At 35.9% G+C, this 17,091-nt stretch overlaps 3 protein-coding genes across 3 annotated transcripts; 1 reads left to right on the top strand and 2 right to left on the bottom strand.

Annotated features, from left to right (window-relative positions):
- Positions 1-953: 953 nt before the first annotated feature.
- Positions 954-4,999, top strand: LOC125824429 (protein NUCLEAR FUSION DEFECTIVE 4-like). Its single transcript, XM_049503804.1, has 3 exons — positions 954-1,357; positions 2,748-3,637; positions 4,358-4,999. The coding sequence occupies exons 1-3, from the start codon at positions 1,034-1,036 to the stop codon at positions 4,821-4,823; spliced, it is 1,680 nt and encodes a 559-aa protein (XP_049359761.1). The 5' UTR covers positions 954-1,033; the 3' UTR covers positions 4,824-4,999.
- A 1,457-nt stretch (positions 5,000-6,456) lies between these two features.
- LOC125824447 (uncharacterized) lies at positions 6,457-7,361 on the bottom strand. Its single transcript, XM_049503825.1, has one exon. It carries the CDS (start codon positions 7,296-7,298, stop codon positions 6,528-6,530), a length of 771 nt encoding a protein of 256 aa, XP_049359782.1. The 5' UTR covers positions 7,299-7,361; the 3' UTR covers positions 6,457-6,527.
- A 7,664-nt stretch (positions 7,362-15,025) lies between these two features.
- Positions 15,026-16,614, bottom strand: LOC125824451 (protein ALP1-like). The gene has a single exon (XM_049503829.1). The coding sequence runs from the start codon at positions 16,578-16,580 to the stop codon at positions 15,225-15,227; it is 1,356 nt and encodes a 451-aa protein (XP_049359786.1). The 5' UTR covers positions 16,581-16,614; the 3' UTR covers positions 15,026-15,224.
- Positions 16,615-17,091: the final 477 nt, after the last annotated feature.

The raw sequence follows: 17,091 nt of genomic DNA, 5'->3' as shown, positions 1-17,091 counted from the left end.
AATAAGAATAACATATATTCAATGTAATTTTAGGAGTGAAATTTCAAGGGTAAATTAATAAAGGAGAGAGATATAATTTTAAAAGTGTACACAAATTTTATCCTATCTTAAAGAAGAAAAAATATTTTCGATAAACTTTTTAATCAAGAAAATGCAATTTAAAGCAGAGCAAAAAAAATTAATGAAGTGAAAGGTCACAACAAAATATTCTAAGAGCATGACAAAATAATTTGACAAAAAAGGTAATAACTATATCGAAATATTCAATTACTAAAAATATCAGAAACTACGAGAGAAATATTATGATTAATATTTAAATATAGTAAATAAGAAAATATTAAAAGAAGAATTCATAAACTTTAAATTAAATATTTTTTCCATTTCAATTTGTCTGTCACATACTCCTTTTTGATTCGTTTTGAAAAAAAATATATCTTTTTACCTTTTTTAGCAATTTCTTAATTCTAATTTTCCACGTAGTAAATTTAAGATAATTTTAATTCATTCAATATATCTTAATTTAACATCATAAAATTTTACAAAATTCTTTTATCTTCTTAAATTTCATATCAAATCAAAGTACGACAAACAAATTAAAATAAAGTAAACTCCGCATAGAAAAGCATACACAAATCCAATATAAATCACCATCAAAGAATGTGATGTCGTGCTCGTCTCTTAACTAGAGATCTCGACTTTAAACATTTGATATGAAAAAATTCTTAATAAAAGTGCTTCCTCAAAATGGAGCCATATTATGCCATACAAATTTAAAATAGTCGAACTCTCATAATTGTTTATCCGTCTTTTCTCTGTTTTTGGACACATCACCCTTCGGACAAAAACATCCTGCAAGATTCATACCCCCACCCCCCAAGGTGATCTCATCAAACCTCAAAATTACAAATATAAAAATCCAATCTTTCCATATTTCCCTTCTCACTTCACCTTCTAATTCTTGTAAATAAACTCTTCTTTATGATCAAAAAAAGAATCTTGAAAACCTTAAAAAGATCCAAAAGGGTCCAAGAAAATGGTGAATGTTAAGGGTGGTACAAGGCCACCATGGGTAGGATTAGGAGCTGCTGTATGGTTACAAATAGCTTCTGGGAATGCATACAATTTCCCCCTTTACTCTCATTCTTTGAAATCTGTTTTGGGGTTTAATCAGCAACAGCTAACTATGCTTGGAGTGGCAAATGATATTGGTGAAAATGTTGGACTTATTCCTGGACTTGTGTGTAACAAGTTTCCACCTTGGGTTGTTCTATTGATTGGTTCTTTTTCTTGTTTCTTTGGTTATGGAGTTCTTTGGCTTTCACTTAGTCAAACTGTTCAGAACTTGCCTTATTGGATGGTAAATATTCTTCCTTTTTGTTAAAGATCTAATCTTTGATTGGTGTTTTTGAAAATGTTTCATTTCTAGGACATTGCATGTTGTTTGGTCTATTTATTTGCAATTGGAATCTTGTTTCATTGTTTTGAGATGGTTAGATTAGCTTTGGAGGGGGGGGGGGGGGGATGAGAGATATTTTGTTCCACCGTCAACATGTACTAGGTAACTCTGTCCATCAAGATTAGAATGGATGAGAAGTAATCACATAGTATTTTTGTCTCGGAGTTTGAATTTGAGACCTCATGATGCTCGACACTACATCACACCCTTGGCTACTAGTGAAATCCAATTTCCTGCAAAGATAGGGGTAAGGACCTCGTACACACTACCCTCCCAATATGTCAGTTATGTTGTTGTAATGTAATCCAATTTTGTTGGGAAGAGATTGATTTGGTGCATCTCTAAGTGGCATATGCTTGGTTGTAAATCAAAGAGATCATTATTAGTAAACAAATTTCAGAAAGATCAGTTATTTTAAGTAATGATTCTCCAAATATTGATGCATGTTGTGGTGGCTGAAGGAATTGCAAAATTGAATTTTTTTTGTGATTTACAATGACTTTCATATTTTAGAATGGTACAGCCTGAATAAGTTTTGTGAAATCTTAGCAACTTCCTACCTATAATTAGTTTTTCTGAAAGTAGACCTCTTTACTCCCGGTTCATCTATCAGGATTATGCTTGACATGAAAGAAAATTAGCTTATGTTTCTGACTTAGAAGTGTCCAATCCTTTTCAATTCGTTGGTCTGGTTTTGACTCGATACGGAATTTAAGAAAGTAAAGAAGATTTTTTGATCTTGTGGTCTTAAACTAAAGATATGTAAAATGTACCAAAATGCCTTTTAATCTCGTGGTCTTAAACATACCACGTGGAAAGTTAGAACTAAAGAACTGCCAAAAAAGGAAAGAGACACTTCTTGAAACGGACTAAAAAACAAAGTAAGACAAACAAATTGAAACGGAGGGAGTATTACTTTTCATGAAACAAATGGTGCTTGACCACTGCTAACAATTAAAAAAATGTCCCAGCTGGTAATCTTTTATATTTTTACTTCTTAGAAGCTGAATCCTTCTTCTGATCTTGCTTTTTCTGCTTGGATTGATACACCTGTCACCTTTGCCAATTGCGGCTCAGCTGTTAACACCGCTTACCATGGTTTAATTTATAGAAATGTTCCATGTTGTCCTTTAAGTTGTTCACTCCTGCTTGGTGAAGTTGTATCCTCTGATGCTCAATAATCGTTTTCGTGTTTAAATTTTCCTAATGTTTCCATTCATTGTTGCGTGTATCCTCATTTTATGGTTTCAAGAGTTAATGTAATTGTGTACTGTACTTCATGGTTTGACAGTTATGGATTGCACTTTGTGTGGCAACGAATAGTAGTGCTTGGTTCAGCACAACTGTGCTTGTGACTAATATGAGAAACTTTCCTCTAAGCCGGGGCACGGTTGCTGGTATTCTTAAAGGCTATGGAGGGCTCAGTGCTGCAGTGTATACAGAAGTCTACAGTGCATTGCTTCGCAATTCTTCTTCTAAGCTCTTGCTGTTCCTTGCACTAGGGGTTCCTGCTTTAAGTTTGTTAATGATGTACTTTATTAGGCCTTGTACACCTTCTTTAGGCGAAGATTCTTCAGAATCGTACCACTTTTTGTTCGTCCAAGTAGCTAGTATTGTTCTCGGTGTCTATGTATTAACAACAACAATATTGGAAGATGTATTTTCTTTAAATGTCTTAGTTTCTTACACTCTTCTCATTATCATGGTGGTCCTTCTAATGGCTCCACTAGCCATTCCTGTGAAGATGACTTTTTATCCCTCAAACCGCGGCAAGCTGGGTGTGTCCAATGTATCAGTCCAAGACGATAGCCGTGCAGAGAACTCAGAACCCTTGTTAACACCATTATCATCATCAGCAAACCTAGGAAGTTTTCAAGAGGGAGATGAAATCTCTGAAGTGGATATGCTTCTGGCTGAGGGGGAAGGTGCAGTAAAGAAAAAGAGGAGGCCAAGAAGAGGTGAAGATTTCAAGTTCACTGAAGCTATGGTCAAGGCAGATTTCTGGCTTTTGTTTTTGGTTTATTTTTTCGGTGTGGGTTCTGGGGTTACTGTTCTCAATAATCTGGCGCAAATTGGAATAGCTCAAGGGATTCATGATACAAAGATCCTGCTATCACTCTTCAGCTTCTGCAACTTTGTTGGTCGTCTTGGTGGAGGAGTTATTTCAGAATATTTTGTCAGGTGTGATCCTTCAACCTCTTAGCTACTATGTGTATTAATCCCCTCTTGTTGCCCCCGAGGCTCAATTTCAAATGGCAAAGGTTGAGGGATTTGTGACATAGGTCACAAGTTTGAGCCTTGCACCATGCGAATCTAGTATTAAGTGAAGAAGGGTAGAGGAAAGGCCTTTTCTCGATCATTAAAAAGGGCACCCCCCTGCACTAAGCTCCCGCTATGCGCGGGGTCCAGGGAAGGTCTGGACTCAAGGGTCTATTTTACATAGCCTTACGCTGCATTTCTACAAAAGGTTGTTTCCACTGCTCGACCCAATACTCATGACCTCCTGGTCACATGGCAACAACTTTACCAAGGCTCCCCTTCCCTCGATCATTAAAAATATAAAAAATTAATCCCTCTTGTTTGACTGAATTATTTTCAACCAATGGAACAATGAAATAGAAAGGAAATGATGATAGGTGGTTTCTTCGCTTAAAACTTAGCCCAGATTAATTAGTTAAGCAGTTATTGCTACTGTAAACTTTATGCTTTTGTCGATAAGATTGAAAGGAAAACATCTTTTATCCAAGCATCTCCCATAGGATAGTCAAAAGCAATTTATGGATGAGGTAACTTGTTGAAGATGCTTGAAATGATTAAGTAGGCTGCTTGTTTCAGTTATAGTGTTTCATTGTCGTAATACTAGCACCGATCTAATTGCTTCTTGTTCGATTTGCAACACAGGTTAAAAGCAGTTCCTAGAACAGTTTGGATGACATGTACACAAGTAGTAATGATCATTACCTACCTTCTATTTGCTTCTGCACTTAATGGTACCTTATACGCAGCGACAGCATTACTAGGAGTCTGCTATGGTGTTCAATTTACAACAATGGTCCCAACAGCCTCTGAGTTGTTTGGTCTCAAGCATTTTGGTATAATTTTCAATTTTATGTCGCTAGGGAACCCCTTAGGTGCTTATCTCTTCTCCGGTCTCCTTGCCGGGTATCTCTATGATAATGAGGCAGCGAAGCAGCATTCTGCTACTTGCTTGGGTCCTGATTGCTTTAGAGTCACCTTCCTAATTCTGGCTGGAGTATGTGGTCTCGGCACCGTGCTTAGTATTGTTCTTACCATGAGAATAAGACCTGTTTATCAAATGCTTTATGCTGGAGGATCCTTTCGGCTACCTCAAAGTTCAAGTCATTGAGGTATCTTGAAAAAGCTTAACCAACGTCATGTGCTAATGTCTAAAGGGAAGCACATTGATCAGCAATCGCCTGTGAGTTCAAATTTCGGATAGTATGATATTTATGAAAATTGTTGTTATTTGTATGATATGTTTGAGAATTTTAGCTTTGTTAGTGTGTCCACAATGAAGCATCATGCACATAGATGCGTAAACTACTCATGTAACACTTGATACATCAAGCTATATAGCAAGAAATAGTGTCCTCTCATCTACTTTGTTTCCACTCCATTCCCAAATAGTTATGGTAGTATTATGAGCATGTTATTGTTACGTACTGTATCGTTTCCCCTTAAGACTGGCATCTAAATGCTATGAGAACTGTTCCGATGATAACAACACATTATGATTAAGCGTATGGTTGTTCCTAAGTACTTGTACATGCATAGTGAATATGCTTCAAAGGAAACTGGGAGAATAGTTTATGATGTTCTCGATAGCTGGCTAAAGCATCGAACTAGACCGACAACTGAAGAATATACTTCTACAGTTATCGGAGCTAATCTGAGATTTGGTTATCAACAGATTGAAGGAAACATTACTCGGAAGCATAATTATGTAGATGAGTTGATCTTATACTCAATCTATATTTAAATTCCATAAAGTCTATAGTTATGCTGATGATTTGAATTGGTTTTTGTTATTTACTTTTAACTCTCAGCTACTATTGGAACAATTTCAAGTTTTGTGATTACCAAATTCTAATGGCCTATCCTTATGGATAAGCTCAATTCTGTTTTGGTGCATTTGGAATGACATGAAACCTGTCTTTTTCAGTATCAACAAAGTTTTGCATGTGAAGGTCGTTATCGATTCCCGCCATTATTCAAAGTACTCCCAGGAAGATCCCTTTCACTATGTGTATGGTTTACCCTGAAATCATGCTGCTTCTGAGTTCTGGGGTCCTGCTATTTATCTTTAATGCCTTTCATCGATTGGAAGACTCGAACTTGATCTTATATACACATTGCTTAACATACATGAGTGATGAAGAAAGGAATTTGCGTAGCCTTCACTCAATAGATGCAAATGGAAATGGAATGATACTAAGAATGACCTTAAAATTGCTGATGGATTAATTTTAGAATTCTCTGCTAGTCTTTTATTGCATATATACTTGTAGCTGATTGAGCTTTCTATTTGGTAGCTCTGTATTGATGCTTTCTTTAACATTTTTTCTTGGCTTCTTCACTTCCTTTGTATGCTTTTTTTCAAATTACTTTGTAATGTTTTTACTTGAGTCAAGGGTATATTGGAAACAAGTCTATTGGAATCACAAGGAAGGGGTAAGGTCTGTATATATGAACCAACCATCATACATATTTGATATTAAAGTTCAAGACTTTCAAGTACACAAATGCAGAAAAAAAAGGTTACAACAGAACAAGGATTGTTGAGACAGCAAACCCCATGCCTGTGTGCCAAATACACTCTTTACCTTTTGCTACTAAAAAAACAAACAGATATTTACCAAAAAACATACTAACCTAGGTGATTTCTTCCCATCAGAGTTACCTGGCACCTAGTACTGGTGAAGGTGGTAGGTATCTCGAGATGCGCGCAAGCTGGCCTCGGACACCACAGTTATAAAAACAAACAAACATACTATCCTAGGATTCTTTAATCTGCAGCAAGTCTTACAAGATGGAAGCTTCATATGAGTTGTCAAGTGGGCTTCATATCTTGAAACATTAACGACCATTGTGAGTAGATAGCCCCATCATCAGCTGGTATCATTTCTTGATTGTAGTGATTAAGTATTGGGCTACTATAGCCCATTGCATCCAATGGTCCAGATTTATTGATTCTGCTTGGATAAACAGCACTGTCTTTGTATCTTCTGTCCAATGGACCAGACTTCATTGGACTCCTATTAGGGTACATCAACTTTTCTTGAAGTACTCTCCCATCCAGAGGACCTGAGGCACTCAGATTTCTGTTGGTGGCCATAAATTTGTCTTGCATTCTTCTGTCTAGTGGTCCTGACTTCATTATCATGCTTCTTGTTGTGACTATGGCTTTCTCTTCCTTCGAGCTCTCGAGCTTCCTTAGTGCTCCGGTCCATTGTGTTCGATAAGGTTTGAGCTCAGAGAGAGCTAGACGAGTCGAAGCTCGGTGGATACTGAGCTTGCTCAAGTTCTTGGCAAGTAACTTCTTGGCTTTGTTGATTGCCAAAACAAGTCTTGAAAGACCATTTGATGATGAGGTTGTTCCTCCTCCTCCGATTCCGCCTCCGCCTTCCTTTCGAGCCAATTTGAGAATCTCTAGCCTATGTTTGGCTACAATAATCCCCATACTTTGAAGGAATTCATGATTGAAGTAAATCAAGTCCTCCTTCTGAAGCTCATTTCTACTAAAAACAAGACCATACTCATAGATAAGTTCTTGATCAAGGCTAGTCTTGGATAACCAAGAATACCAATCCATGTTCTTCATGTTTGCTAGTAAGTTATGTGACTAATGAGACATATTACATATATTATGCAATTTGAACCCCACCCCACCAAAAGAAAAAAAGGGAAGATAAAGCTCACTTGTCTATCCCCACTAAATAGATAGGAGGAGGAAGGTGGAAAAGGTCAAGAGTAAGTAAATGAGCTTGAAAAGGAAACCAAAATATAGTGGTGGGTAAGATGATAGGTAGCTAAATAAAGAGTCATAAAACTTCATTAGGTTGTTGGTTTGCTTGAAAATTAGGTAGTTAGACCTCATTAAAATTGGTTTTAATTGTCATGTTATAGTGTATAGCAGTAAAGTTTTAAAATTCAATTAATCACCTATTTTTTTCAAGAGAATTTATTTCATATGTATCCCATCTCATCTACTTTTTTACTTACATTGCATACACAAGTAGGCATAAACTTGCCAAAACTTAGATATCATGGAAAACTTAACATGTATGGTAGGGGATTGGACTCTAAACATGATCAGGATACGACCTAATGGTCAATGAAGTGATGAAAAAAACTTCATGAGATCAGTGATCAAATTTCAGCAGAGACAAAACTTTAGCTGATTTCTTCTTATCTATCGAAGTTTTGATAGAAAACGTTATTCAATATTTATGTTGGTGATTACACAATCTGACTTAGACGCTACGATTATCAATGGGAAAATGTTCCAATTGGACATATCTAGAATTGTACTATAGTGTTATTGATGGGAAATTGCTAAGTGCTAACAACCACATGCCCCTATACCTACAAAGGAGTTGTTTTATTGAAAGGGGCAATTAATTACTACTCACATGGCCAACCCTCAAGATTGTCCTCACAAGCTACATTCAATTTCTCAAAGGCAAAAACAAAATACACTAGCTTGATTAAGACATTGTACACCTTTTCTTCTTCTTTTGAAACAAAAAAAAAACAATCCTTTTTCCTAATGTTTGGTTAAATTTTTTAGTTGTTTATTACCAAAAAAAGAAGAAGAGTTTATTAGCATTTATTCTTTCACTAACATATCAAATGCTTATTATTTATTTCAACACTCAAAAAAACATTAACCGATATATATAAATTATTTACAATCAGCTAACACAAACGAACTCGTAATCTAATGATTGTAACTCCTTCCTTTACAAGTTAGGATCCATATCACATCAGTATTTTTATATCTTTTTTTTTTAATTCTTTTTCATGGTTGACAATTAAAAATTATATAAAAAAAAACCTAAGAGGAGCTAGGGTTTGAATTTGACATCTAACCATAATGTTGATTATTTTTAGGTCATTTATGGGTCCACTAAAACCTTTTTTTAATAGCTTTTGAAGTGAGATCCCATGCAATTTTTTAAAAATATTTATATAACATTAATAACTTATTTGTTTGTAATAAATGTTAGGCAACCAAATATGCTCACAAAAATATAGCACTTTAAATTCAACTTTTCAATATGGGTAGGGGACCATAGACAAGGAAAGGGAAAAAAGTTGGAAAAAAACATTTATTAGTTGTATTCACTTATTACTGTGTAAGATTTATCACAGTAATAAGTGATTAAAATTAATATTTTTTTGTTTGGGTTTTGAATTTACCTAACAATATTAATTTACCTCTAGTTTATTTCTTAGAATGTATAATTTTCTACTTTTAACAATGATTGAGACCACTCTGTCGTCTATGACTCCGGATCATGTATTAAGCTTTACTTATTCATGAAATTATTTAGATTAGTAGTCACAGAAAGTACATAATATTAGAAATGACAGACGTTTTTATCGTGTATTAAACTTTATTTACTTATGAAACGCTTTTCATTTTATCTAAATTAGTCAAACCCACAAAAATACATGATATTAAAAATCACAATAAAATCCTTTAACGGTAATCAATCAAATCATATAATGTTATTCAAGCAGATATAATAGAACAGACAAGGTCATAGGATACTAATCAATTAAACTTTTTTATTATTATTTGGCACATATGATATGATTAGGACCAAATATAAGGTATAAAGTTTCAATTTTTTTTATGACAAGGAAAACTCGCAGTCGCTATTCTTTGGGTGCACATAGGGTAAAATTTCTGCTACTATGTTGTTACTATCCAAAAATGGACGTGATGGAACTCATCTATCCTACCAAGACAAGTCAACCTCAAATCCAAAGATACGAAAGAAATGTGGAAAGTAAGACAATAATAACGTAAAAGCGAAAAACTTAGTCATTTTAATATTACCCCAAAACATGATTGTTATGTGTACAAGTCATTAATGTATTAATACAGATTTGAAAGATAAGTACATGTCTCAATATCTTTGTTTCTCGGATAGGACAAAGGAACAAGAGAGTCCGCCGGAATGAAAAGCAGCTACCTTTTAACATACCCTCAGAAAAGCCTCAAATGTGACTAGAAGAAGAGCAATCACACAGAATCGGGCTCTGAACCTGCACAAGTATAGAAATAATGAGTAAGTACCAAAACACACAGTACTCAACAAGCAACCTACTAAACAAAGCAAAACTAAGCTAGAATACAAGTACTCCTTTCATTCCAATCGAACTGCCTCAACTACAATCTACATAGAAATCAGCCATATCTAACAGTTTACAAATACAGTTCACAAGTTTCCATAATCGCAGTCTAACTGTTACAATTCATCAATCACAATTATCAAGTATGTCAATCATAAGTGTCAAGTAGATCAATCACGACAATCAAGTAGATAAATCATAAGAATCAAGTTCATCAAATCACAATAGTCAAGTACACCAATCACAAATCTCAAGGTCATCATGCACAATGTCAATCGGGACTTATGGAAAATGCCCATATTCCAGGAACTCATCGGTAATGACATTGGCATTAATTACACTCGCTAACAATGACACTGCCTCTAATAATACTCGCCGACAATGGCCTTGACATCAATAACTCTCACCGGCAATGACCTTGGCATCAATATCACTAGTCGGAATCATTTTCCTTCGACTTTATATAATGTCACTGGCTGAAACCATTTCCTTAAACATAATCATCACATGTCTCTTCACGATGCACATAAATCAATATAAATAAGCAATTCACACTACAGGGAAGAGACAATAACTAAAGCAATTCAAATCCACAATAATGCCATCAAAACATTTCATCAATCAACAATTTAGGTCCACAACAAGGCAATTCACAAAAGATAATTATCAACACGTTGTCTTTTTCATTAATCCCCTTTTTATTCATTAAGATCAATCAAGTGGAATAATTGAACACATCACCTCATTCTCATTACTCCCCACCACACACAATGAGGGAATACACAATTCTATTAGTTTTACAAGGTTTTGAAATCATATGCCTTAATAAAATCAAAAGTCAATCCAAGACTTGAGCCTTTCCTTTACGAACAATGTCCAAACCCACACAATCTGATTCAATCAAGTAATCACAATAAGATTCTGAAAATAACAACATCTGAATCATTCATTTTTAAAAAATGGGTCAAATCAACTCAAAAACTCAATTCTGAAAGTGAAGTTTGAATCCGTAAATCTTTACTGAAAATGTTACCCAAGGCATTTGAAACACATAGGTGAAAACCATGTTGAAAAAGAAATTAAAATCAGCTCATAATCACCATTTTACTATAGAACTCAAGTCCTTGAAAACCTTGTCATTTGTCAATCAAAATCCCAAGTTTTGATGTTAAAATCCACAAATGATTAAAGGGGATTGAAGTTTTCGGGTTACAAAGACTTATCCAATTGATTCACCACGAAAAATCTCCTTAAAATCACCCTTATGAATTTTCCAAAACTCAAAATGGAGAAAAATAAGGTTAAACCCCGAAATGATAGGAATAAACCCTATCTAATGTCGCAAAAACGGACCGATCTTCACTTTCGCGAACTGACCTTCATTAAAGCGAAGGTCACGATCACGACATCCCCATTGCGGATGCGAAGGTCAAGGCCCCTGACCTCTTCACGAACGCGACGATCACTTCGCTGAAGCAATGCTCGCTAAAGCGAGTCATCCTGCGCTAAAGCGAAGCACACAGACACAAGAACATATCAACCAACTCTCAAATCTCCGAATGGACTCTCGAGTTTCGTTCAGAAACCCATAAACACACATATATGTAAGTTGACTATATTCAATGTTTGGACACAATGAAATAATCGAACTATGAATCTGAGGTTTCCTTGACCCGGGTCCCGTGTAAGTCACAAGAAAGGAACACAACGCCTAAAAAGGTCAAATCAAGCTCGGAACCTCTGAAAATTTAAGCAAGACCTCGCCTATGCCTAAAATCATCCCCCGAATTTAATTGAACTCTCGGAATTCCAATCCAAGTATCCGAACCCCAAATGTTTACCAAAATCAATCCAAAGGCTAAAATTTCACAATTTTACAACTTAGGACCTCAAATCCTCAAAAAGACTCTGAATTAGAAACTGACAACTCTCCTAGACCAATTTTCACATTCCGGCTAGACCAATTTTCACATTTCGAAACTGATAGAATCGGCGGGATTCGATTCCGACACTCGAAACTCCAAAATGACATCGAAACCATTTTTAACAACTTTAGTCTTTCAATTTTCCAAAATTCCCATGGTTCACATTTTTTAACTCAAAACTCGAGATCACTTTCAAAACTCATTCAGAAATGACTCGGGGTCAATGTCGGGAAGGGTAAAACAATAATTTTACAAAAAATTTAAAAAATGACCAATCGGATCATTACATATGCAACAACTATAAAGTTTCAAATATTTGGATATCCAATTCAAAATCCATAAATTTTAAAGATGAATCCGAAATTCAAAAATTCCAAAAAAATGTCAAATTTTAGTTTGAATTTCAGGTTGGCCCAAACTATATCCACCCCTACCGAGAATAATTGCATCTTCGTTTGAATTAGGGGTGACCATGGGATAGGGTAGGGTGGGGCAGGTTAACCTTAACCCGCAAAAGTTTCAATCCGCCCCACACGATAGTTTTTCTTTTATTTTCAACCCGCCCCGCTTCGCCCCGTGAACGTTTTAAATTTTGTTTTGTTAGAAAAATAAAATTTTACACAAATATTATAACGTGCAAATATTTGAGAGATCACGAGTCAATGGCCAATTTTGAGGTTTTTTCTTTTTGTTATTTTATTTTTTAATTCATGCCTTCAGATTTAATTAATTAATTCAACTAAGAGGCTTCGAGTTTTAAAAGAATATGACATAAACAAACTTAGTTGTTATGGTCTCAAAATATGTTTATTGATTCTTTTTTTTTTACAAATCAGAAATAAAGAGCATCAACTCCAGCTCTTATGCAGAAGTCCATAACAAGCTATTTTGTTCTGTTTATTACCACTCAGATTAGTAAAAAAATAAAAAATAAAGAACATCAACGGTACCACCCCATAAGGCCAAAACCCGTCTCGTCTCATTGTCATCCCGAGTTTGAACCCAGTTTTTTGGGTATATACATCTATCCTTCCATTCAAATTTTTACTTAGAAAAATTCTAAGATAGATTGGCAAACAAATTAATATTTGAGATCTATAGGTTAAGTAAATGAGAGATAGATTGGCAAATAAATTTTTTTTTGATAAAGATATATTTGTTTTGAAAAATTAATTTTCTGTTTTTTTTGTGCTTATGCTTCTACTTTTGATGAAAAAAAAACCATAATTTATCTTCTCCCCAATCACGGGAAAAACTGTTTTCGTGTTGTTATATACTCAAAAACACTTTTTAAGTTATTGCCTCTGTTAATGGATATTTTCATTCAAAGCTTATAACACTTCTTTATTCGACCTTCAAGCACAGGGCAAGTGTGAGACTATATATGTATCTTAGATAACTTAACCCTATTCTGAAAGATAGTTCAAGTGGTGAGGATCGCCTAAGATCAATCGACCTTTTTTGTTTGGATAAGTAGAGCTTGATTAATATACGGGGTATACAAAAGATGCAATGCGTTACTCACTCCCCTATAGTCTTGTTCTTCGATTTTATTATTTCCAGTTGTTTTCTTTGCCTCAGTTATCGTATTATTTTGTTGTTACTTACTGGTCTTGTCTACATTATTGCAGCATGGATTGCTTCACTATTGTATTTCCTTTTCATACTTGATTTTGATATGCTTTACTTGAGTGGAGGGTTTGCCAAAGGGTAAAACTGCATACACACCACTCTCCTCAGACCCCGAATACACGGGGTATGCTGTTGACAGCGGGAGAGGAAAACTCCCACATGCATGATTTTACTGAGAGAACCCCTTTTCCACCTCATACAGAAACAGGTGTTTGTTGGGTAAAAGTTACACTACTACTATCTTTTGAGTGTCAAACTCATCTAACTCTCAATCAAAAAGATTGTATCATATAGTTAGATTAAGGAAAATAATCAAATTACTAATCTCACCTGTTAGACAGATACATATAGTTATCTTTTAGTTAACCTGATCGTAAAATAGCATACCAAGAGCAAAAGGACAGGCAAGATAGAGATGCCTTGTGGACAAGAGCCACCCGGGGCAACTGAAGAGGTTGTGGTACAAACAATGATATTGGCCTTCTGTTTCCCTGCATTCTGCTATAAGCACTACAACAATCTACTTGTTCTGTATCACTACAACAAAACTGTGTCCCATTTCACCAAGTAGATCGACCAAGACCATATAAGGAGACTATAGCCCCCTATGCGTAACTGCTGTGGGATTCTAACACCTTGACCTTAGATCAGAATCTCCCGAAATCTTAATCCAGGAAGGAAAAGGTTAGGATTTGACACGCATATGATGAATGTAATCACCACATTTTACTTAGAAAGAACCAAATGTGCAACAAGGCCAAGGAATCTACCCATCGTGTCGCTATAGAGGAGTTAAAGAAGAGGATTCAAATTTCCAGGAGGCATCACAAATAGCAGTCATTGTGTTCTCACAAGTGATCTTATCTTGGTTATATGATCTTTCCTTAATATATTGCTCATAATGTCACATTAGTACATTTTTTACACACTTGTAACTCAGGTTTGAAGTTTCTTCTTAGAATCTTTAGGTGGTTCTATTTTATATCCATATCTCTTCAGTAGACTAAGATTCTTATTTGCTTCACCTAATAGTAAATAAAGTCACTATTATGCTATGCTCCAAAGTTCTGTGGTGCCCTATTAGTTCTCCGACTTAGCAGCAGCATCTTGAGTTGCACGCTTATTGGAATTCTAAGAGGCATGAACAATGTGACATTGCTTTCTTCTGTCATTAACTTAATATGGTAAATCCCACTCCCCAAACGCCCCTTACCTGGAAGCCAACATTGTCTCTTTCCCTTTTTGTTCCTTAACATAAAACTTGTTAGAACATATAATGCTCCTACCTTGCCCATTTCTGTATAATGAACATCAAGCACGAGATGGCAAATACTGAATCAGCAGCTAACTGCTATTTACGAAATTCCTGATGGTTCTACTTGAGACCGAAAGAGAACTAGAGATGTTAAAATAGGCAAATTACAACTAATTTTCTATCTAGGCCAATTCAACACCGTACTAATATATACAACAACACAAGGCAAGTGCATCCCTAATCTTTCTTCTGTCATTACAATCATAGGAGTTATGCTCCTATTTTGTATTTGTTTTCGTCGGAAGGCTTTCCTTCCTTAATTGCATGCAATCAACAATTCATTCAGCATAATGAACATCAACCACAAGACACTAATACTGAATCAGCAGCTAATGCTAAATTTTCCATATGATTCTACATGAGACCAAAAGAGAACTGGAAATGCGAAAACTAGGCAAACTGCTTCTAAATTTCTAACTAGGGCAACTTAACAGTTAACATCAGACTAATATATACATATCACTATAAGATGCTAAGCAGAACAATAACATAAACAACATAAACCCGGAATTCATTCCCTCTGACTTACCCTAAACAAGTGTGAGGCAAGCGCATCTCTAATCTTCTTCCCACTTTCATCAACCTCTCCGTCAAACACAGGAAACTCTTCAAATCTCGGATACTCCTCCTCGGTTTCATCTGTCACTGCTTCACTACACTTGATAAGAAAATTGTGCAGCAAACAGCATGTGATAATCACAAATGGAAATGCCTCAATACATTGCTCATTCCATTTCCTAGCTAGAAGCTTCCACTTTTCCCTAACTCTCCCAAAAGCTGTCCCCACCAACTGCATTCCTCTTCTATGCACTGAATTAAACGCCATTTCCGCCCCATCTTCCACGTTCGATTCTCCTCTGTAGGGTGTGAGAACCCATGGTAAAAGTGGGAAACAGGAATCACCAAGAATATACTGAGGTATTGAATTGCCATCATTTAGCTCAAAAGATGAACCATTTAAGTACTCTTTTGATTCCTCAACACCCAAATAAAGCTTAGATTTTCGTAAAACAGTTTCAGGCCTCATAGTAGAAGGCCACCCAGCTGATACATCCAAAAATCTTCCTTCAGAATCAACCAAAGCTTGAACAATCAAAAATCCATTTTCACCTAGCAAATCACCACCCAATTCGAACTTTTCAATTCCCAAAACACCACAACAATTAGGCAATGAAATCCACCCAAACCCCACAATAACCCTATTGATATCACTCTTGAGCTCAAACAAATGCCCCAGGTTCTCAGTAATAGCTTTACATACAGTGTAGAAAACGCGACAAGCAGTAGGGGAATCAATCCCAAATCGCCGCGAAACAGCAGAAAATGAAGCACCATGAGCAAGACGATAAAGGGTCAAAGCAAGAGCGTAATTAGGAGGAACGGAAAGTGAAGAAAGCGAAGGCGTTAGAAGACGAAGCAGAAGGGTAAAAGAGGGTTCCGTAAGATTGAAAGTTTCAGCCCAAAGGGTATCCGAATCTGCAATCAGAAATCGCTGAAACCAACAACCGGGTAATGAGTCATCGTCGCTCGGAGAAGTAACGGCGGCGCGTGGAGGTGGAGCAGCGCGTGGAGGCGGAGGAGGGAGAGAGAGAAGTGAAACGATGTTGGAAATGGAAGAGGAGGACGAGGAGATAAGGGATTCGAGGGAAAGGGATTGATGAGGGAGGAGATGGAGGTCATGGCGGAGGAGGAAAGAATGGGCGGAGGAAATGGCGGCGATGAGGTGGGGTATGAGTTTAGTACAGTGTTGGTGACGGAGTTGAAGGGTGGCTTTGAATTTCTTAGTGAGTTTGGTTATCTTTTTGGTCATCGTCTTCATCCTCTTCTTCTTCTTCTTTCTTCCTCTCTTTCTACCGGCGGTAGCCATTGATGATCTTCAACTTTCAAGAGACCTCTCTGTGTTCTTTGAGATTTATTTACAGCAAAATATTTCCTTAGATCTATCTAACGGTGCACAAGCTAATATATATATATATATATTATTTTAACACTTGTCATCTGCAAACGTGTGATCTGTATCCTTAATTTGACGGGTATAACTAATACAAACATTATTTATATATTTTATTTAGTAATATTCTTATATATCGTATCAAACGATTAATAAGATCGTAACAGACGTTCATGAAAATTTTCGGTCAAAAGCAAATTGAGATCACATATCACCAAAAATTCATAGACTATAACACGTGAAAATGATAAATTTGATTTTTCCATTTTGGGGATCTAACAAGCAGCACAAATGCCTAAGCTAAGACACATACTATCAGACTCAAATCTACTATTCAATCTACAAGGACCTAGTTAATAACAAATGACGTCGGAGACATACCACAGTCACAAGGTGTTCGGTAGAGATGGCGGTAAATCTGGTAAGG

This window comes from Solanum verrucosum, unplaced genomic scaffold (assembly GCF_900185275.1).
Source record: "Solanum verrucosum unplaced genomic scaffold, falcon-dt-bn FXZP01000022.1, whole genome shotgun sequence".
NCBI lineage: Eukaryota > Viridiplantae > Streptophyta > Magnoliopsida > Solanales > Solanaceae > Solanum > Solanum verrucosum.
This window is presented reverse-complemented; position numbering and strand designations above follow the sequence as displayed.